This window comes from Dromiciops gliroides, chromosome 2 (genome assembly GCF_019393635.1).
Source record: "Dromiciops gliroides isolate mDroGli1 chromosome 2, mDroGli1.pri, whole genome shotgun sequence".
Lineage (NCBI taxonomy): Eukaryota > Metazoa > Chordata > Mammalia > Microbiotheria > Microbiotheriidae > Dromiciops > Dromiciops gliroides.
Genome location: NC_057862.1, coordinates 240,721,134 through 240,743,693, shown reverse-complemented (window position 1 = coordinate 240,743,693; position 22,560 = coordinate 240,721,134). Strand labels below are relative to the sequence as shown.

Below are 22,560 nucleotides of genomic sequence, written 5' to 3'. Positions count from 1 at the left end.
CTTGCACACAAAACTTAGTTAGAACAAGGTGATAGTTTATTTAGGAGCAAGGGAAGGGAAGGGTGGGGGGAGGGAAACCATGAAAGAAATCCTTAGACTTTTCATGGGGAGATTTGGCATAAAGCACATGGCTCAGAGGTACCAAATCTCCTCGAACAGGAGACCGGAAGGTACTTTTATAGAGGACTGATGGGGGTGGACCATCTGCCCGTGAAAAGTTCCTTTAATGAAGGTGGACCATCCCCCACTGGTGGTAGCTGGGGGAATTGGGTGAGGAGTGGAGGACCATCCCCCACTAGTAGTGACTAGAGGAATTGGGTGAGGGGTGGCTAAGGATCCCTCTTCAGAACACAAAGGCCGAAGCCACACCCAAACTTATCTCCCCAGGATAAGGGAGACCGGAATGAAGGGTAGGAATCCCAAGCTAGCTCAGTCCAATTTGGTTCCTCTAGGCCTTATCTGTCCTCTGGTTTAGTTTCTCAAGGAGAAGATTCCTCGGTGTGCCCCAGAGAAATTCTGGGGTGCTCTGCGCCCCATGACATTTCCATTGTAGAGGAGGTATAAATAGAAGGAAAGAGATTGTGTGTATGTAAAGAGTTGGTTGTCTAAGAAAGCTTGTATTTTTCTTAGCACTTCTTTCATGTATAGATAATACTTTTGGGAAAATGAAGAACTGGTATTAACCTTCTTGGACCAACTTTCTCTAAATTTCCAGTCTGTTAGCTTTTTGTTTTCCTTGCAAGAAAATACTTCAGGGTTTGAATTTTTGGGTTTTTTTATGCACTTAAATGAGACCAGCCTAAACACAGTCCTGCAGACTAAGGAATCTGTTAGATTCAGAACTCTTGATAACCATGAATTTTTTCATTGCTGCATTCCTGGTATTACAGAAAAGTGCTAGGATTCATTTCTGCAGACAGAAGTTGGGAAGTCTTAGAGAACATTTGGTATAAGTTACTTTATAAATATTTAGCTATTTCTTGGCCAAATTTTTAAAAATGTAAGGAGGGGGATTTCTGAAATTAATGCTAAAACACTTGAAAAATTCCTTTCTTGCAGTGACTAAAACACTATTAGTAAATGGTTTTTTTTAATATTTCCTTCTATTAGAGGATCTCAGAGCATTCTTTTTTCCATTTTTAAATCTTATTATTATTTTTGTATCTTTTTACATCTTTTTACATTTCTGAATTTGACCTTTATCCATTCCCTTCTAAGTTGATTATCTCTCATAATAAAAAATAAAATTACCAATATATCAACCTTATGTGACAGCATATTCCATATTCTATATCTATAGTACCCCACATCTACAAAAACAGGAGGACCATCTCAACTCTTCTCCATGGCCAAACTTGGTCATTATTGTGATGGGGGGAAATGGGGTACAGGTTGGGTTAGGAGGGTAGGGTTGGGGTTCTTAGGAATTCCTCTTTAAAGAATTACACCCTCTTGCACACAAAAGCAGTTAGAATAAGGTGGTAGTTTATTTAGGGGCAAGGGAAGGGAAGCGGGGAGGGAAGGGAAACCATGAAAGAAATCCTTGGACTTCTCATGGGGAGATAGGCACAAAGCACATGGCTCAGAGGTACCAATCTCCTCGAGCAGGAGACTGGCAGGTACTTTTATAGAGGACTGATGGGGGTGGAACATCTGCCTGTGGAAAGTTCCTTTAGTGAGGGAGGACCATCCCCCTACCGGCAGAGACTAGAGGAATTGGGTGAGGGATGATTATAGATCTCTCTTCAGGACACAAAGGCTGCAGCCACACCCGAATTTATCTCCCCAGGGGTAAGGGAGACCTGAATGAAGGGTGGGAATCAGAAGCTAGCTCAGTCAGATTTGGGCGGATCTATCCTCTGCCTCTCAAGGACAAGATTCCTCGGTGTGCCCCAGAGAACTTCTGGGGTGCTCTGTACCCCATTACATTATAATTAAAAAGTCTTCAGTTTTATTGTTGTTCTTTGCATTTTCAGTCTTATAACCACATGACTATTGGGATTTGAGTCGAGCTTACTTTACTTCGATGTATCCCAGTGTTTTCTGGAAATGCTCCCCTTCCACTTTTTGTCTAGAAATAAAATTCATACTCCTTCCCCTTGTAACAAAGAAAACCATTCAAACAAAAATAACCTTATAAAGTGACCTCATGGCAAGGGGGGGGGGGACTCCTTCTGCCTAGAGGAAGAAAGTATTCTTCTTTATCTGTACTATGGGGCTTCATCTGTCTGTTGATTACTCAGGTTTCAGCTCCCTTTTAATGATCTTTTCATTTACATTGTAAAAATTATTCTTTACATTCTGCTTATTTCATCAGTTTTCTTTCTCCCACAACACACTTCAGTCGTGATTATTCCCATAGCTCTGAAGTGGACAGAATTTGCTGTATGAAAATGATAACCCCCATCCAGAGAGAGAGAGAAACACAGTCTTAATTCCCATTTCTATAGCTTAGCCCTATGAGATTTTTAGTGCAATTGTTATTCCCATTTTATAGATGAGAAGACTGAGAATCAGTAGGCTAAATGACTTACACTTGGTCACATAGCTAGTATCAGAGCTAGGATCTGAATCCAGGTCCTTATGATTCCACTAAACCACCTTATATAAGATAAGCTTGTCTTTGCGCAACTTCTTTCTTTTTTTATTATAAACTTGAAAGAAAAATGGAAAGTAATATTTTATGAAACTGTGAGCTTCTATTATGTAAGGTTTTCCCCACTGTGTACAGATTATTAAAATAATTCAAATTTTAATGGTAGTTCCACTATTTCTTATCTGGTCTTTGTTCACTTTTGAGCTTCCTTCTGTTCTCTTCTGTTTGTTTTTAATGATTTGTGGACATGTTTTTTGGTTTCTTTTCTTACTTCCTTTAGTATCACTGTCAACCCCTTGACCATTCCTACAAAATTCCTCTAACACCAAAAGAAGGGAAAAGCCAGAAACTCTTCTAGTCTGACACTTGGAAGTTGGCCTCATTACTCTGTGCTCTCTATAATACAGAATAAATATTTAGATAATTAGAACATCAATGAGGCTTTGACTTCACAGAGATGAAATGAGCTTCTTTTTCTTGTTCGATGTCTATATCAAGTCATGGAAACAACCTTTGTAATAAGTGTGCCAATTTTCAACCTCTTTCCTTTTTGTTTTTGGGGTGAGGAGAGAGGTGTATCATATAATGGAGCTGATTTTTTTTTTGTAATAAAGTATTTTGTTTTTTTCCCGTTACATGTAAAGATAGTTCTCAACTTTTGTTTATACAAGCTTTCCAATTTCAGATTTTTCTCCCTCCCTCCCCCCTCCCCTAGACAGCGGGTGATATGATATAGGGATATATATATATATTTATTATATTATATTATATATTTATTTTATTATATATTTATTTATATTTATTTATTATATTTATTTATTTATTATTATATTTATATTTATTTATTTATTTATTATATTTATATATATATAAAACATTAAACATATTTCTGCATGTTATTTATAAGAGAAAAATCAGAGCAATGACAAAAAACTAATGGAGCTGATTTTTGATGAAAGTTAAGGTGTTTGGAGGAGTTGAGCAAACCCTAGCTGCCAGTTCCTGAGGTGATTGCAGGAAGTGATGGGTATAGTTGATATACCAATGAAAATTGGCTGCATGCCATCTTTGGTAGACGTGCCACACATTGCTGACACGTGTTCTATCCCTCTAACTCCCTGAACTAAATGCCTGTATTTTTCCATCTCTGAATTTTTTTGGTGTCAAGGTGTCAAAATCAGAACATTTTAAAAAAGATCAGATAGTCAAAAACAGGGGTTAATATTGGAACTTGCTACATACTGCAGATCAGTAAAAATATCTTGATTATATTCTGTTAGTTGCTATTTATGTGTTCTTTGTATACACTGTTAGAAAACAAAGCCACTATTGAGTTTTATGAATGCAGAAGAGGAATGAATGCTGATCATCTAAAAAAATGCTTTTTTTCCTCCCTTTGGGGTAACTCCAATAACCAAGTGGAATTTTCTGAAGCACTTGCCAAATAAAATGAGCTAGAGCCAAAATCTAGCATTAGGTATTTTAGCTGAATGTAGAGGGTTTGAGGTGCTGGGAAGAGAGGGAGGACTCTTTTTTTTTTTTTAACTTAAACATGTGGCAGGTATAACTCTTGGAACACTGCAATAGGATAAGCAGCCTACATTGGCTCCCCTGCTGCCTTCCATATACCTACATTTTAAAAAATGTGCCACTTTATTAATTACCCAAAGAAAGATTGTAATATCTGAATTGTCCAATTGGTTGTTTATATTCAAAACACCCTCAAAATAGTCCAGGTAGTTATGTTTCTCAGTATGGAAGAGCTGCAGTATTCCCACTTGCCACTAGAGAGCACTCAGCCTGCAAACATTTACTATTTCCATCCTCCAGACTGGGCCCTGGAGCTTGATATGGTAGCACTGGCCAGATTATGATTTTAAGCTAGAATAACAATGTGAAATGACTCAAAATTACCAGTATTTTATTAAATCAATGGCTTTTTATTCACCCTAAATTTGGACTCTCTCAGACAAAGGCAGTCAACACAGAGTGGCCAGATGGTTTCTTTAACATTACCGAAATACAAATCCATTTTGGTGCTCTTACCTGGGGTGTCCCAACTCTTTATCTAAATCTGCCTCCCATTTGTTCTTCCGGCTAATCTTTTGAGAAGCTAGAACAACAGTCCTAATGTATGTACTGCCTACTAATCCATAGGAAATACCAAAGAAGGGATTGTATTTCTGAGACCCCACCTTACGTTTGGGATTGTGAGCAAGAGAAAATGGAGAGTACATGGAGATAAATCATTTTTCTCACCCCAACAGTAAAATGTCACCATTTCACCCGAGTATCTTTTATAAAGGGTTGGGTCTGGATCATCTTTGTATTGCTGGCCTCAGGTAGTTTGTGAAACTGGCAGTTAGCATCTCAGAACTGCTCCTCTCTCCTGCATAGCAGACTGGAATTATTTTATTATGGGCAAAGAAAATAAGGAACTCTAGAAACCTGTGCACTCTTACAACTTGTAACTTCCCAGTACCTTGCTAATCTCTTCCTCCCCTTGGAATTTCAGGAGCCCCCTCATCTCCTAAGAGAAGATTCCCAGTTTGCTACTTAAAATCACCTGCTAAGGCTCTTCTAGGTTTTTCCTCATATACCTCCTAGAGTGGTTGGATTAAAAGATTGCTTAAGATTCACTGTTCAACACAGCAGAACACTCCACATTTCTAGTGTTTTTTTCATCTTTTATCTATGAGTACCTATTAATCTAAATGGAAAGTAGCCATAAGGAACTGAGGACATGAGGCTTAATGAGGGAGGGATTCTGGGCTGGCTCCTGACCCTGGCTCCACTATTTCCCATCAACTCTGCCTCCTTTTATCAAGTGCATCTGTCACTCTTATGACAGTAAATAGTTCTGTCTATAGCTGATGTTCTTTCATAAGACTGTTGTAACCTCCTGACCTTTGTCTTTCCAAGTGAAATGCTTTTGTTAAAGGATCTAATTTTCATCAGGCTGTCTCTAGTCTTCTGCTTTTCTATCCAGACAGACAACCAATGGAGCCCTCTTGTTTTTGCCTCTGTGGCTAATTCACAAGATGTTCTAAAGTTGAATTTTCTTCTGTGTGACCATTCTTTCTGCACACTATACATTCAGAAAACATCTTTATTCTCCTCAGTATAATCCCATGTGGTAGACAGGTTCTATACCATTATCCCCATTTTAGAGATGAGGAAACCGACTCAAGTGGAGTAATTTGTGCAAGTTCCAGCAGTGAGAATTTTTTTTGTTTTGGTTTGGTTTGATTTGGTTTTTGCAGGGCAATGAGGGTTAAGTGCCCAGAGTCACACAGCTTGTAAATGTCAAGTGTCTGAGGCCATATTTGAACTCAGGTCCTCCTGAATCTAAGGCTGGTGCTTTATCCACTGTGCCACCTAGCTGCCTGAGAATGTATTTTAAATTGCTTTTTAAATTTTACCTAATTAATGTGTATTTTCACCTTTCAGCCAGGAATTCTTTACCTTTTTATTACATTCAGATTCTTACTCTTTTCCCTTTCTCCTCCAACAAATAATTGTTGACCTCTGCTTTTTTTTTTCACTATGAAAGAAATTCTTCAGTTTCCTATGATGTTTCCCTTCATATCACAGTTCCTGTCTCTAAAACCCCTTGAAGGGAACTAAACTGGGTATTTGTTTTGTAATACATTTGGCTGACTCCAGAAATTTGATTTAAGGTATCAAATACCTTCAATTCAAGAAAATTGTCATCTAAAACAGTATATGCTTTAATTAAAGTCTCTGCTAAGGAAAAGAGAATCAGCCTTGCAGAGTCAATAGAGTGCTGGACTTGTAGTCAGGAAGACCAAGATTCAGGTTCTAATGTTGATATTTTGTAACTTCTAACCACTTAGAGGCAGTTACTTTATTTGGCCTTACTTCTTCATCCATAAAACAAAGGAGTTGCACTAGAATGTCTCTGAGGTGCCATCCAAATTCAAATCTGTCATTTTATTATTCTATGAAAAATAAGTCCAAGGTTTTTACAGATATGTCAAAGTACCATTTTAAAAGGATTTTTTTAACCATAAAAAAGTTGGTATTAATGAAGCCAGTCTTTTTTTCCTTCCAAGAGCAGTAAGTACAGAAGACTTTCCAAAGTTTGAAACCCTCATTCTATAATGCAACACAGATGCATCTTGTTCTATAACGCATCTGTAATCCATCAGAAAAGAAGATATTTCTTCAAATTAATCATTGTTAGCATCAATTATAGTGTTTAATAGAACTTGCTAATGCATAAAGGTCTGGTCTCTGCCCTTGCAACAAAGCCATGCTTTTTGTCTTGAAATTCAGGAAGCAAGTGATGATGAAGACATATTTTAAGTAAATGTTTGTAGAATTATAGCTAAATGCAAATTATTAAAATCCTGACAGGAGTTATAATTTGGGTGTTTTTTTTTGTTGTTGTTGTTGTTGAGTGTTTTGTCATATCCAGCTCTTCGTGATCCCATTTGGGGTTTTCTTGGCAAAGATGCTCAAGTGGTTTGCCATTTCCTTCTCCAGGTCATTTTATAGATGAGGAAACTGAGGCAAATAGGGTTAAGTGACTTTCCCAGGGCCACACAGCTAACAAGCATCTGAGGCTGAATTTGAACTCAAGTTTTCTTGCTTTCAAGCCCAGTGCTCTATTGTGTCACCTAACTGCCCTGTTAAAAGGATTATGTACCTGTTATTGTTGACTTTTTGATGGCTATTTTTCATGTACCAGGCTTATGCATTATAGAAATTGAGTACATAATCCAAATTTTCAGTTAAAAAGATTAGGTGGTAAAGAAGCCCATAGAGACAACAGTGTCATCGGTCAAATTATTCAAGGGAAAGGAATAAGCATTTCTATAACACCTTCTTTGTACCATGCTGAATGCTTTTTTAACAATATTATTTTATTGATCCTTACAACAAGCCTGGGAGGTAGGTGCTATTAGTTTGCCCTTTTTACAATGGAAGAAACTTAGGTAGCCTGAGGTTAAGTGACATGTACAGGTCACAGAGGTATTAAGTGTCTGAGGCTAAATTTGAACTCAGGTTTTCCTGCCTCCAGGCTCAATTGTGGTGAAGAACTGCTTTCAGAACTAATGTGAAAAATTGAGCTTCATTTCATGCTACTTGGGTGCAATACTGTTACATATTTGAAGATTATAAAAGTAATTAACCCAATTTATATCCAAAAAAATTTTAGATATGCTTATATTTTCTTTTTTTTTTTGGTTGGTTGGTTTTTGGTTTTGGGGTTTGTTTTTTTTTTTTTTTGGTTCATTTTCTCCTTAAACTCCCTCTCCCCAAGGCAGCTTTCCAGCTATTTTCCCCAAGGAGGAGATTTATAAGGGAAATTTTCCATTGGCTACTTTCATTTTTCACCATCCCCATGAAAACCCAGTCACTGCTGGGTTGCAGTTCATGCAACATCATACATCATGCATTGCCTTGGGATATTCTCTTTTGAGTTGTTGACTTTATATTTTTGGTTTGCATACACAGGTTGTCTCCTGGTTCTGACATCTATGTGACAGTTTCATCCATTGCTTTAGCAAGATCACAGCAATGTCGTAACTCCCCTAGCAACCTGTCTTCATCTAGTGAGACTGGCTCTGGTGGGGGCACTTACAGACAAAAATCCATGCCTGAAGGGTAGGTATGCTGCTTGCACCATTTTTTTCAATCACCAAACAGTTATAAAGTGCCTACTGTGTGCTAGATGCAGGAGATGCAAATACAAAGAATGAATTAATTCCTACTCTAAAGAAGCTTAAATTCTAATGGGGGAAGACACGTAAAGTATATACAGAATAAACATAAAAGAAAATTAGGGAGCAAAGGCATTAACAATTAGGAGATATCTGGAATAAAAATGTACCAAATGGTGCTTAAGTTGCATCTTGAGGGAAGAGAGGCTTTCTGTGAGACAGAGGCAAGGCTAGAGGGCATTCAAGGCATGGAGAATGACCAGTACAAAGGTACCCAAACTGGAGTTGTGTGTTGGGAACAGAAAGGAGGCCAGTGTGGTTCAGCTGCAGAATTCAGGAGTGCCAGTAATGTACAATGAGGCTAGAAAGATTGTGACCAGGTAGTGAAAGTTTTTAAAAGCTAAACAGACAGTGTATACTTTGGTGAGATAGCAGGGATCCAGCAGAAGGGATTGGCACGGGAAACAAGCATTTATATAACTCCTAACGTGCCAGGCACTGTGCTAAGCTCAAATATTATTTCATTTGGTCCTCACAACAACCTTCTGAGGGAGGTGCTATTATTTTCCCCATTTTACAATTGAGGAAACTGAGACAAGCAGAAGTTGAGTCACTTGCCCAGAGTCACACAGCTAATAAGTGTTTGAGGCTGGATTTCAACTTAAATCCTCCTGTCTCCAGGCTCAAGATTTCATCAGGGTGGGTGCTATTTCCTTCATTACAGGACACAACCCTTCAAAAACTTAATAGACATAAATTATGGCTCAAGAAAATTCATCATGTTGTGGACAACCTTCTGGTGAAAGTTATAAAACATGTAATTCTCTATACCATACTAAAAGTTCTTCCATCTGCTAAGACCTAACCTCACTGTTACATCCTCAGCAATCTAGTATTGCCACTAGATCACAATGAGGCAGTCAGAATAAGACTTTAGCAGTGTGTATGTCTGCATGCATATGTGCGCTCACACAGACATACACATATATGCATGCACACTTTCATACATTAAACACTAAATTAAAAATGTGGTTCATATTCCAGAAAAGAAAATGTTTTGATGTCTACTTAAAGCCTCTTCTTTTTATTTATTTATTTATTTATTTTGGGTGAAGCAATTGGGGTTAAGCCACCTAGCTGCCCCTAGACTATGGTATACTCTTGAAGAGTCTTCTCAAGAAGAGGCCTTGGGGCAGCTAGATAGCGCAGTGGATAGAGCACCAGCCCTGGATTCAGGAGGACCTGAGTTCAAATCCGACCTCAGACACTTAACACTTACTAGCTGTGTGACCCTGGGCAAGTCGCTTAACCCCAACTGCCTCCCCACCCCACCCCCCCAAAAAAAAATTATACCATAGTCTCTGGGAATGCTGAATTATCACATGAGCTAAAGTCCATCCACTTCATTAAATCGGCTAATTTCATGTGCCACATTTCTTCATAGCATTAACTTGTCTAGTGGATTTAGTAGAAACTGCTTTCATTGTTTGCAGTATGCATTATTGTGGAAGTGGGTAAAAGCTACTCACATCCCAGACCATTGGCTTGCTCTTTTCAAATGTTGAAAGTTTTCTGTAACCTTTCCCTGATATTTTTCATCCTTCTTGAAATCACTGAGCCACCTGAAAGCCATTATTTTCCTTTGGGTAAGACTCATAAAGTAAAACACTTAAGCGTGTGGCAATTTCCAAGGATGTGAAAAAAAGAAATAAATTGGAATCTCTGAAGGTGGGAAAGTAATTAGCAGCAGTAACATTACATGACATGCACTAAAGTATCTTTTGCCCAAGGAAACAAGTAAAACATAATTATCAAAGAGTTTTTGCTATGATGATACTACCAAGAACTTAAACTATGTGAAATGTTTATAGAATCTAAAGTTTCTATTCCCCCAAAATTCCTTTCTTACATAGTTTTAACATGTGAATGTGTTTCTTTGATAATTTTGTTGACATTTCACAAGAAGTCACAAACTGAAAATGAGCTAAAGCTCTCATCACTATTTATTTAGAACCATTCTTTATGAAAGCCATGTTAGGTCAATCAAATCATTACAGATTATACCTTTTCCCTTCTTAGACTGCCTGAAATAAATTCGTTTTTTATTAACATGACAGTAAGAAACAAATTTTAGCTCTTTTCATGTTAAGAGATTTCATAGAATTAGTAACAATGAAACAATACAATATACATTACTGAATATTTTCTGTTTTAGTGAGGGGATAGGGACTGGAGCTTTGTTTTTACTGGTCTAGGGAACTTGGAGATGTTGAAACTCCCTCTACCAGGGCAGGTCAGTACCTTCTCTGCATCTTAGAGCTTTGGAGAATTGTCTAGAGCTCTGAGATCTTAAGTGATTTGCCCAGGATTGCTTAGCTAATATATCAGTGTTGCTTCAAGTCTGGCTACCTGGTTACTAACAAGGTGTTCTCTCTGTGCTTTCTTCTGTTTTAATTGTTTGGTTTAAAAGGCCTGGTTAGTCTTTTTAAAAAAAAAAAAAAGCTAATTGCAACCTAATTGTTAAGATGGTGATTACCATAAGTGAATGTGAAAGCAGGGTGCTTTCTGGGAGCTGTGGTAGAGTTCCTCCGAACTATTTTAGATGACAGCCAGCTCTGAAATCTATACCGTGATCCCATCATAATGAAAGGCAGGCAGTATGGCACAGTGACTGGAAGGCTAGACTTGGACTCAGGCATGGGTTCAGGTCCTGCCTTTGACATACTGTTTGTTCTTATCCAAGTCATTTACCTCTCCTTTTCCCAGGATGCTCTCTGGCTATAATTTCTGATACATCAATGGAGGGACCTTCCATACTGGTGAAGTCATAGGAAATCTGTCTTACAAAGTTTGTAAAAAGAATTTAACTATTTGATTCAGCATTTAATCTCTAAACCAACTGTACCGATAACGTCTTTTTTTTCTCCCTTTGAAATAGTATCTTTACGTTTTATTAGCTAATAGACATTAGTTCCCTTGTTGGAACTAGGTAATAGCACCATGGCCCTAAGCTTGAATCCTATTTGAGCCAGATAATTTTATGGGGTTTAGAGGGGGGAAGAGACCTTAGAGATAACTCCTTCCATCTCCCCAGACATGTTCAGTGATTTGCCCAAGGTCAAATAGGTCACAGAATGTGAACAGGAAGGGATCTCAGGGGCCGAATAGTCCTGACAAGTAGTCCCCCAACTGCTAATGAGCTGAAGGACCCACCAATTTCACAGGTTGCCCATTTCACTTTGAGATAGCCCTAATTCTTAGAAAGTTTTCCCTAATATCAAGTCTAACTTTCATCCTTTTCAGATGCTCTCTGTTCTTTTTAGTTATTTTTCCTACAATTTCATAATTGTTAAATTGCTTTCTAGTCTTCAACTGGTGTTATTGGCAGAGGCACCTGTGTCAAAAGAGTAGAGTTTAGAAGAAGAAAGACATACAGAGAAGAAAGGGCAGTGGGAACACTGAACCTGTCTAAATTTATAGGACCCATCACCACTGCTAAACAACCGAAAATACAAATTAGGATCAATATCTGTATATCCATCCAGTGAATATCTAGTACATTAAGAACAAGAAGACTTTTTTTTCTGACTTTGCTGATCCACCTAACAGTCCCCCCCTTTTTTTTAACAGTTCCTTATTTTTAACAGGGATGTTGAAAGTATTCAGAATTATGATTTGTTTAGCTCTTCAAAGAATAATGGTATTAATATAAAATCAAATTCAAACTTGTTTATTGAAACAAACTAGAGGAAACTACTATTACCCTTTGATACTATTTAAAACCTTATAAGGAAGGGTTCTTAACTTGGGGTTCATTAACTCAGTTTAATTGAGTAATTTTGCAATTCTGTGTACAGGTTGTCCCAAAAGTCTAAGACTTTTGTTTTACAAATTTAAAATCATTATTCTGAAAATGCATCCATATGCTTCATCAGACTACCAGAGGGGTTCTTGACACAAAAGAGGTTAAGAACCCATGTAGGAGACAAGAGAATCTATACCTAGATTTAGATTCTTTAAATGTATAACTTTCAGGAACAACCTTTTTTTTGGTAGAATTCATGAAACTTTGTTTAACTCGTTCTTTGGGGGCCAAATTTACATTTTTAACATTGCCTAATCTCAGTATAGTTGACAGTTTCAGAGCTAGATGTGTCTTGTCTGCGGAGGTGGTGGCAAAGCAGTGTATGTGTCCAGTCCTTTGTTGGCATGAATACTTTTCTTATATGTGCAGAAGACTGAATTTTTGGATCAAATGTAAGTTGCCACATCAGAGATAACATTATCATTTGTACTTAGGGTGATATCATGGGACAGTTCAAATCCTTCCTCTGCCATTTACTACCTATATGACCTCAAGGCAAGACACTCAGCTTGTCTGGGCCTCTTTTCATCATTTGTAAAAAGCAGTTAAACTAGGACAGGACTTAACCAGTTATGTAACTTTTATCTCCTAGGTCAAATCAGAAGTCATAATCATAAATGGCTACTGTCTATTGGCCCTGATACCAACTTGTCATATTTTTATGCATACAGAGCAGTAGTCTAACATACATAGCTATATATATATATATATATATATATATATATATATATATATATATAATCATATATACCTATATGATTCTATTTTTGTCACATTCTTGAGTGTCACATCATGACCACCTTCTCTTTATGTATGATGTTAGTGAAATCTTTGCTTTTGTTCTGGGGGATTATCCTAGGTTTGGAATGAGCCGAAGATCCCCAGCCTCCATTGACCGGCAGAACACTCAGACAGACATCAGCGGCAGTGGGAAAGCCACTCCCAGTTGGCAGAGAAGTGAAGAGAGCATTGTCGACCAGATGGGTAGGTCATTCATTTCTACAGAAAGAAAATTGTTTTCACCAAATGTGACTTTGGCATCCAGAAGATGACTTCAAAAAGTGAAATAAATGATCTGTCTTTAAATCTTTGAACAGAAGTCTAATTTATTAATAAAGGTGAGTTAGAATCAGGACCCCCTTAGACTGTCCCAGCCACTCTTCCTGGAAATCAGTGAGTAAACCACAAAGGATTTAAGGACTATCTTGCATGAGATCTGCTTTTAGGATAGACAGATAGACTAGTAAGTCATCAGCACCTTAAGTATCAAGAATAGCCATCTAAACCACTAACATGTATGTGAACCATTTCTCCTCATTTTGTTTTAGTTTTTGCTTAGTTTACTTAACATTTCCTTTAGTATCTTTCCAAATGGTGCCATATATGCATTGGACCTGTAGGTTTTATTTTTATTTTTTAGAAATCCTAGTACAAAATGGAAAAAATACAGTGAAGATTTAAATAAGCAAATAAGCCTGTCACTTGATTAGATACTTTTTCTACCATTGTATACATTTTCATTGCTCTCTACAATTAAGCTGTTGACTAAGGAAATGTGTTAGTAGCATAAAATAGGTGAGCACAACATCTTTGCATTATTAAGCTCTTGTGTGGGATTCTCAGCATATCATTCCTTCTCAATGATGTAGTGACACAAGTTGGTACCAGCAAAATTGTGCCACAAATTTATTTTATTTTATTATTATTTTTCCCCCAGCAACTGTTTCTGTGAAGTTGTTTCACCAGAAATGGCATGGGTCTGGGCAGCTAGATTTTCCTTTCCCGTCTCCATCAACAGTAAATGGCAGAGTCACTATCAATATGGGATGCAATATAAGGAAATTTCAAGGCTAAGAAAAGCTCAACTTTCTAAGCTGAAGACTGTTTTATCATCACTGAAAAAGCAGCTCTTGTTACTATTTTATATTTGATTGCTATCCTCACATAATTATGTTTGCAGATAATGGAGGATGGGACGGGGTGGAAGGATATTTCACAGAGACAGGAGTTTATGAAGTGAAATGTAATTCTCAGGTTCTGAAGATATGCTTTATTCCAGTAACTTCAGAAACTCAGTGTGCTGTGCCTTGTTATTGAAGCCATCTGTCGTTCTTCACTCTCCCCCACCCCCATTTCTACCCCTGTTTAATATGAAAAAAACTTAAGATTGTACAGATCTGTAGCTCTCATTTTGATAGACTAAGTTTAATCACATATGTTTTGATACTGTTGTGATGGCAACGACACATGTAAAACCAATCCCTCGTTCAGTATTATTTTTGCAGCTTGTGGGGAGGGGTGGGGGATCGTTCAGTCTTTGAGGAGAGTCGCCGGCAGACCAGATACTTTTGTGCCACAAAAGCATAGTTCTTATATATACAGAGTGAAAGAGGGTAGGAGTAGGGAGCAAGAGATGAACATGTATCTTGATACTAAGAAGGGTCATGATGAGATTCCTTGTGAACTTAGATTTATTCTTTCACATAAACTTAGATTTTTTTTTTTCCTCACGTCTCTTTTAATTCAGTGTCATAGCTTTACTCAGCACATCAGGCCCTAAAGCTAATGCTGATGAAGGATTCTGGAAATCTTTTCATTCCTTTAGTAAATAGCATTTTCATATACTTTTTAGGAATGCATCATAGTGTTTCTGAGAAGAAGCATTTTTTTACTACAGTCTGAGGGGATACATAAGAGTGGAATCCTCTCTTTATTCCAAAACTCAAGGTTTTCTTTGGGCTTGCAACTTAAAAGAGAGTTGTTGAGAACTCTAAGAGCTATTTTTTTATGGCATATAAGTAGTTAGTTACCTGTTTATACCCAAAGGAAATATAGAGACTTGAATGGTAGAAGTAATAATAGGGAGGGTTCAGAAGTAATAGCTACATAATGAAGTACATGTTTCCCTCATCTGTACTTAGGTATAGTTATAGTCAGTTATGGGCCTAATTTTGCAAGGATGACATTCTCTAACAACCCACGTTTCACTAATTCACAATATCTGGGAAATTTTCCTTCTTGCCTCACCTTTCTCTGTCTGTGAAAATATGCTACTGAGAAAGAAATCAGAGGGCTTTAAGCTTCTCTTGCCAGTCCTCACAGCAGAGAGGTGATCATCCTTGCTTGGCTGGATCAGTCCATAGGGTAGGGGTTTCTTTGGGTAACAGTTTTGAGGCCAATCGTCTTTCAGATATGGTTAAGAAGAGCAGTAAGGAGAATAGATTACAAAATGCCTTAATCCTTCAGGATAAGTTCTGTATTATTTGTACCAGTTTTGGGCAATATTCTATTAAAGAGAATACTGATAAACAATTGATCTTTCACCTTTGGAACCCCACTTTAATACCAACTTGGAGTTCAAAAGGAAGCTAATGTTTGAAGTAAACTAGTTGCTATGTGTCTTTTCTGTTGTGCCTAGCTTACAGTTATAGAGGACCTCAGGATTTCAATTCTTTTGTCCTCGAGCAGCATGAATATACAGGTAAAATATTTCCAAAGTACCATGGTAAGTAATATGTAACTGCATCCATGCCTGTCCAGGTAATGTAGTTCAAGCTAGGTTAGCCAAATGTCACAATTAATTTCATATATTCCAACCCATATGTTCTAAATTTCCCCTCAAATTAAAAGTGGATTACAAACTCTGCCCTGTCGCTCATGGCCTTTTTTTTTTTTGTTTGTTTTTTTCTTTTCTTTTTTGGTTTGGTGGTACTTGGCTATGCTACTGTGTCCGATGTGACACACCGTCACCAGCTGCAAGCTTTATCCATCAACTACGCAGTTTCTGACATGCTGTCTATCATGTCAACTCTCAGTAAGCTTTATTGCTGAAGTTTCAAGTTTGCTGATCAGTGAACTGAGAGATGCAATGCCAAGCCGTCTTCATTTGTTACTCATGTTCTTGCCTTTATCTCGTGCTTGTACCTAATATCATGTGTTATATTCCAGAGCCAACATGCCACCTCCCAACTGTATCAAAGGTATTGCCATCTTTCCGGGAGAGTCCTAGTGGGAGATTAATGCGGCAGGATCCAGTTGTTCATTTGTCACCGAACAAACAAGGGCATGTAAGTTCACTTAAGAAACAACAAAAGACCTTGAAAGGTTTTACTTCCTAGCCAGAGATATCTTTATATAACTCAGAGTTAATACCTTTCAGAAATGTTATTACAGAGTCAGCTCTAGATAGAATTTCTTTGTTGAAATGTAAAAGAAGCATCAAAGCAGGCCTCTTTTACCTTTTCAATATTCTGAAGCCTAAGTGAAGTCTAACAATAAATGTATTCGTGGAAATATATTCCAGCCAGTTAAATAGGTGATTTAGGTTCTGGCATTGAGAATAAACAAAAGATCTGTGGGAATGTTGATTACCCTACAGTTAAACATTCATTATGAATTCTTATATTGAAAATTGTTAATTCCTGAAGTTATAGCTTATGAGATTTACAAAGAGGTCTACTATTTTTAAAAAATTGTTATTGTCCTATTCCTGTAGGTCTTAGGACAAGATACATTTTCATATTTTAGTGGGAACTCAGCTCACATGGCTAGTCATCAACATTTATGAAATACCCAGAATGTTCAAAGTATTTTGGAAAGTTCTTTAAGAAGGACAGTCACTTATTTGAATGTGAGTTCTATCCAAGTAGTTAATCTCTCAAGACCAATTTATGAACTATGTACAGTGGAAAGAACTCTGAATTTAGAGGCAGAAGGCCTATCTACAAATCCTAGCTTTATCATTTACTATCTATATGATCCTTAGGTAATGCACTTGGATGTCAGTTTCATCTTAAAAAATGGCAAGAGTTGGATCCAGGTTACCTCTTTTTTTTTTTTACCCCAGGGCAGTGAGGGTTAAGTGACTTGCCCAGAGTCACACAGCTAGTAAGTATCAAGTGTCTGAGGTCGGATTTGAACTCAGGTCCTCCTGAATCCAGGGCCGGTGCTTTATCCACTGTGCCACGTACCTGCCCCCCAGGTTACCTCTTAAAGCCCCTTCCAGGTCTTTACTATGAACTTTCCTGGTTGTGAGTTCTCTGTTTTCTTCTAAGACCTTAGGAAATATTTTTTTTTAATTAAGAAAAATAAGAAAAATACAATTAAGAAAAATACAATCTCAGAATTAAAATATAATACTTCAAAGATCTTTCTAATTTTTGCACATCTTACTAGGTAGACTTTAAGCATTTTTATGGCCAAAAAGTTTTATCACTTGGTGGCCAATCTAGAGGACCAGCTAGGCTGGTCCTGGAATGATAGATGCATAGCTCTTTACAAGCAGCACATGACATACTTCAAGTGTGCATTTTTTTAAAAGTATTATTATCTATTGTTCCTGTTCATCCATGCCATCCTCACTCCCACAGGCTTATGATTACCATTAATTTCAGTTCAGCAGTCTTTTACTATGTGCAAGGTACTTACTACTATTCTTTGTTACCATGTATAAACAAGAATTGATAATAAATTTGGTCACTTCAGGATTTTAGTTTGGATTTCCTATATTGAACTTTGAGGAGGACAGGGACAAGAGTCATATAGGATGGACAGGCATAGAGGAGTAAGGCTCTCCATTGTTGAAGGGATCTTCTGAAACCAGATCACAGCTCCATTCAGATATTTGAGAAACAAACAAAAATTCACTGTAAGCAACTGCCACTCCACACTGGGTGCTAAAGTGACTGCTGGGGAAAGATTAGGTGGGACCTACTCATAAAGTCTCATGGACTGCAGAGGAGGTCCTCTGTCCAAAACATTCTCCCTCAACTGTTGATATTGCATTTTCACCAAAGGCTTTTCATTCCTTCAATCAAAATGTCAGTTACCAGTTATTTACACTTTAGTCTGAATTAATTTCAGTTCCTTTTCATAAAAACACTTCACCCTGGAGGAAAAATACGTATTAGTGACATATATAGTGATTTAAATCAGCACCAGTTCTCTCCTGCAGATAGATTTATCCCTTAATGAGGATAGTTAAACAAAGTTGAAATGCCTTCCCCATGACGTCAGCCAAATGAAGAATGTATTGAGTCCTCTTTAAATAAATAATATATGCATGCTTCCTTCTCTCCTCAGCCTACTTTTCATCTCCACCAAAAAGCAGAAACCTGTCTTAATTGAAACACTATTTTAATTGCCTATGTGTTTTGAATCTCATTTCTTCTTTCTCCTTTTCTCTAGATAATGAATTAAATGATTTTCTAGGGATTCTAGAACATGCCCCCATTAAACAACATAGGCATTGCCTAGGACATGCTTCTGATTAAAAATCATTAAATGGGAAGGTGTCACTTCCAGGAAAGTGCTTCCTAAATATGAAGGAGTTGGGGGATGACAGAAAGTGAAATTTATTTGGGAGTCAGTCTTACATCTGTTCTGTTCCTCAGGTTACTGTGAGTAATCAGGCCTTCTGGAATAATGAATTCTTCCAAATGACAAGTCCTTTAGAAATGGCATCCCCTTCTATTTTTAAGATTAAATGAGGTGCTTAAGACTTTTTAAAGACATGCTTTCTTTTCATGTGAACTCTGAACAAGTAATGGAAAATGTTCTTAAAAAGATTGCCCCCCCCACACATATTTTGCTGTGGGTTCTTTTAAATAGGCTAGAATTGTGGGGTTCTTTTGAGATGCCATCTGTCCAGCTTTGATGTGCCCCACTGCAAGAACTATTTCGCCTTGATCCATCAAGAACTTATAAAACAGACTTCCAGTAGTGCCTTGTTCCTTTACCTATGTTTTCCTTGTAGACACGAAGTAAAACCTTGACTTTATCTTTTCAGTCTGATAGTCATTACTCAAGCCACTCCAGCAGCAATACTCTGTCCAGCAATGCATCAAGTGCTCACAGTGATGAGAAGTGGTATGAAGGCGACCGCACAGAGTCTGAGCTCAATAGCTACAACTATCTCCAAGGCACCTCTGCGGATAGTGGCATAGACACCACGTCATATGGCCCCAGCCATGGCAGCACCGCATCTCTGGGAGCTGCTACATCATCCCCACGCTCAGGACCTGGAAAGGAGAAGGTGGCACCTCTGTGGCACAGCTCCAGCGAAGTTGTCTCCATGGCAGATAGGACCTTAGAGAAAGAGAGTCATGGAGTAGATCGGAAGACAGAGTCTTCACTAAGCCTGGATATCCATAGCAAGAGCCAACCCTCCTCTAATCCTTTAACAAGGGAGAATAGTACTTTTAGTATTAATGATGCTGCTTCTCATACAAGGTAATAATCCTCTCCAGATACCACTTCATTCCCAATCCTCTATCTAACATCTCTTTCTTCCATCTCATAGTCTACCAAATAAATATTCAAAAAAGTTGAAGGAAACCACCTATTTATTCAGCTCAGCAGAATCCTAAAAGTATTCAAGGTAGTAAAGAATATTATTATGCATTTAATGCCTTGTCAATCATAAATTTTAAAACTGGAGGATTCTTACACATCTCTCTTTTTAAAAATTGCATATGAATTAGATTTATTTTACTTAATGTGCTCATTATTTCAAGCTATTGGGCACGTTTAAAGAATCATAGAGAAAAGGCAATAATTTTGCCCATCATTTGATAATAGACAATGCAAAATAGGACTGTCTCTTATTTGCAAACTTTTTTTGGGGAAAAACCCCGCCAAGTATTTAGACAGAACAACAAATACTACAAAATGCTTTCATGGTATTTTTTTTAGCCTCATCTCACAAGGATGGGAGGGGGTATCCAGCAGGACAGATTAAGTAATTTAGAGGGAGTGTGTGCCCATGGCATACAGTGTGTGTGTGTGTGTGTGCATGTGCATGTGCACATATATATAAATGTACACACATACACATACATACATGAGGGGCAACATTTTGTACTGGATAGACAACCTCGGCCAAGAAAACTAGGGTTCATATCTCCTCTCAGACACATAATGACTGTGTAGCTCTGGATAACTCACTTAACCCTCTCAATGTTTCCAGGCACTTGAGATTATAAATTCCAAAATCTAAGATTATAAATCTCAGAAGAGGGAGTTTCATCCCTGAGGGTTCCCCACACTAATGAATAATCATAGATCCAGAAAGGGGGGACATATAAAACAACTCAGTATAAATGTCCATACATACACCTCTCAGTGTGATAAAGTCTGCATTCCCTAATAAAATTGTAGAGTGCTCAGCTGGACAAAATGGGTGCTATTTTTCTTTTCTTTTTCTCCCCTGGCTTTCAACCAGAAAGCGAATATTGGGATTAGACCTATTATTATAAGTTATCCATTCTACCAGTCCTTTTGTGAAACTTCCATCTTAGTACTGGTTTCTCTTTTTCACTCTTCACTTTCTTTTTTAAAAAATTGGTTATTTCTGTTTTCATATCACTTATATTTCCCATTTGATAGATAAATTTCCCTCTCTTCATCCTCTCCTAGAGAGTCATCACTTATATAAAGAGGAAGAAAGGAACAAAAATCTCCAAAACTAATATAGCAGAAAATTGATATGCATTATTACACACCCATGGTTCCCTACTTCTTCAGAGAATCAAGGGGGCCATCCTCTACTTTTACTCTATGGTCAAGTCCTTTTCTCACCTCTCATGTCATCTTCTATACTCGTGAGGAGAAAGGGCTTATTAAGTGAGGTTTAGTAATCTTCCGATATTACTTGCAAAACTATCTGTGCCCATCCTTCACTAGTTCACTAGACTCACCAGGTAAGTTTAATCATTTGCTTTTTATTTGAACCAGTATAGAAGCATTTGCTTTTACTATCCACTCAGTAGAATCATAGATTTAGACGTGGAAGGGACCGTAGAGATGGTGTAGTGATAGGTTCCTAAATCTGACTGGAAGGGCCTTCAGAAACCATCTAATCTGATGTGCTCATTTTCCAAATAAGGAAATCTGAGGCCCCGGCAGTAAGTATCAACCACACGTGTAAACCAGATCTTTCTCCTTCCAACTCCTGCAGTCATTCCAAGGTACCTGGTAGAGGGCATGATTAATGGGGGCAAGGTAAAGGTGTCCTAATCCTTTAGGAGGAGAAAAGCAACTAATTGATAGCTTCCCAACTTGAGTATCTGTTTGGCCTTCCCAGCCTTCATACTGACTGCTTCTAAGTTATATATAGTCAGAACATATTTACAAATTACAGTATTTTCTCTGGATTTCAGAAGGTTATCCCTATCCTTTATTCCTTTGGTTTTCCCTTAAATTATTTGTCTCAAAGCACTACACCTTTTTTTTTCTTTCAAGAATTGTGTTACATTTGGAAGATAAGGTTCTGTTCCAAAGTTTCAGGACTTTTTCCTAATTTAATTGCCATAATGTGTGATAAGTTTATAGGCAGAATAGCATAGTGGATAATGATCTGGTCTTGACACCTATAGGCTGTGACCCTGGGCAAGTCATGTAACTTCTCATTGCCCCCAGTAGTTCTCTAAGACCATAAGTTATATAGTAGGTGCCCATCTGCATGGGTAGAAGAAATTCCATATTGGGAACTCCTCAAACTACCAAGATCATAGGTCCAGTCCCATCAGTCAAGATTTGAATGAAATCAGCAATTGATGAGGCTATGTTCAATCACTCCTTTGTACCCAAAACAAAACATCAGGGTTGGGTCAGTCAGTGTTGAATGAACTACTTTTACAAACCTACTCCAGGATAAATCCCACAGAAAACATACTTTGACTTGATTGGATCCCGGCATTGGTGCTAAATTCACCATGTATATTATCTAATGTTCTGTTCTACATTAGCTAGATAGAGATAATTTTAAAAATTTAAAAATACCTTTTAATGCATTAAAAAATGAAAATGTTTTGAAGAATAAGGATTATGTGAGGCTTTAGGGCACAAATAATGAGGGGGAAATGGCAAGGCCTGCTCCCTTCACTCCTGGCCCCCAACCTGATAGAATAACATTAGTTTTAGGACTTTGATAACTCAAATGCTTTGTGATTTGAGTGGGTCTGTATAAGGAAAAAGATCTGTAGAATGAGAGATTTAACAGCTATTCTCTGCTAGAAGAAAAGAACTTGGTAACCAAATGAACGTCGCAGGAAGAGCTAAAATCACTGCAAATTAGAGTGTTTGTGTCCTCAGAAGACAGGAACAATAATTAATGTGGAGATCACTTGACAGTGCGTGAAAGAGCTTGTACCTGGGAATCGGTGACAAAAAGTAAATTATAGTGATTAAATTCTGCTGCAGTATTTCTGGCTGGGCTCTGTTCATTTCCACTATCCCTATTGATGATACTGCAGGCTTCTTGTGGCATCCTATGAGAACTACATTAAAGTAGGTTGGTAATTACATAGTATTTGTTATTTCTGAGTGTCATTAAGAGAAACCATAAGCACTAATAACTTCTCAGAATTATTTTCTTTTTAAGTCAGCCTATTAATTCTTATAAACTTTTT

At 37.6% G+C, this 22,560-nt stretch overlaps 1 protein-coding gene across 1 annotated transcript in view; it reads left to right on the top strand.

The window, feature by feature from the left end:
- Positions 1-22,560, top strand: part of SIPA1L1 (signal induced proliferation associated 1 like 1) — a 381,936-nt gene that overhangs the window by 323,918 nt on the left and 35,458 nt on the right. The window contains 5 exon segments of the mRNA XM_043981815.1: positions 8,081-8,230; positions 13,011-13,135; positions 15,570-15,632; positions 16,100-16,218; positions 18,939-19,381. Coding sequence (XP_043837750.1) covers positions 8,081-8,230; positions 13,011-13,135; positions 15,570-15,632; positions 16,100-16,218; positions 18,939-19,381 — 900 coding nt within the window.